Source organism: Capsella rubella, unplaced genomic scaffold (assembly GCF_000375325.1).
Source record: "Capsella rubella cultivar Monte Gargano unplaced genomic scaffold, Caprub1_0 scaffold_5, whole genome shotgun sequence".
Taxonomy (NCBI): Eukaryota; Viridiplantae; Streptophyta; class Magnoliopsida; order Brassicales; family Brassicaceae; genus Capsella; species Capsella rubella.
In genome coordinates, this window is record NW_006238919.1 from 6496541 (window position 1) to 6497883 (window position 1343).

The 1343-nt window shown below is 35.2% G+C and overlaps 1 protein-coding gene across 1 annotated transcript; it reads left to right on the forward strand.

The window, feature by feature from the left end:
• Positions 1-367: 367 nt before the first annotated feature.
• LOC17887148 (transcription factor TCP15) lies at positions 368-1112 on the forward strand. The gene has a single exon (XM_006291874.2). The coding sequence runs from the start codon at positions 395-397 to the stop codon at positions 956-958; it is 564 nt and encodes a 187-aa protein (XP_006291936.2). The 5' UTR covers positions 368-394; the 3' UTR covers positions 959-1112.
• The last annotated feature ends 231 nt before the right edge of the window (positions 1113-1343 follow it).

Sequence of the window (1343 nt, forward strand, 5' to 3'; positions counted from 1 at the left end):
GAGTGGTCATCCATTTTATAGAAAGTGATAAGAAATTAAGATTTAAGATAGAAATAAAAAGATAAGATGCATTAATATTGTGTGATACAATGTATATATATATATATATATTAGCTGTCTTTGGTCTGTAAAGATTTTAGATAATATTTCCTCAAAATTACCACTAGTATGAACCTATCATTATAATTTTCCTATATAACTTTTAACCTTTAAAAAATTGATTTCCCCATAATTCCAAATACAATTAAATACACTTATTACTTTATATTTATGAGTTAGTTTACACCATTATTGTTTATGTAAATCTTCTATATAAACCATGTACATTACACTTACAAAAGAGATAGAGCAAAACTAAAGCAAAAACAAAAAAAAAACAAAAAAAAAACAAAAAATGGATATGAGGAAAAACAAAAGCAACACTGAGCGAAGGACAAAGATGACTCCAACATCATCCAAGGACCGTCACCGTCGCATCCGGCTTCCGGTGACCTGTGCTGCTCAAGTTTTCCAGCTGACACAAGAGCTAGGCTTCAAGACTGACGGCGCAACCGTAGGTTGGCTCCTTCGTAATGCCGAGCCAGCCATCTTGGCCGCCACGGGCCACGGCCTTGACACCACCTCTAATGACACCCCGAGTGATTTTAACCACTCATATATGAATAGTTATAATTTCCATGGTAATCATATCTTTTACAATTCTCCTATCGATAACTCTGTTCATTATGCGGACACAAGTGGTCTTGTTAGCCATCCCCGTGAGAACATTACTGGTCATCAGTTTCCGGGCGCTTCAACCAGTTTTCCAGACTTGATGGTGAATCACTATAGGCCTGGCCATGGTATGTTACGCCCCTCAGTGCCTCAGCCGCAACCGCAGCAGCAACCACTGTCTGATGACTTTGATGAGGTGGAGACGGTGATGGGTGAGCAAGGCTATTACCAGCCTCGAGAGTGATGATTGGCGTTAGAGATGTTTTATATTGTTCAACTTGGTTTGGTTTTATTTTGGTTGCTATTTGCATTTTTTTTTTCGAGTTTAAGATGAATAAATTGTAACCAAACCGGCCAGTTTTGACTTCTTTTGGATTCAGTTCAATTTCAAAGTTTCATCTCTATAGTCCCATTAATCTGGAAAGAGGAGATATGACAAGAGTTTAGTTAAAAATCTAATTAAGTGAAATTATATCTTGATTTCAATTGTAGATATTTTGATTTAAAAATTAAAAAAGAAATATAAAAATCAGAACTGGTGGTAAAAAATATGATGTCAGACTGATATAACAAATATGATATAGCAAATATAACATATATGATGCTAAATTAAATTCCTTCCGTTTGAA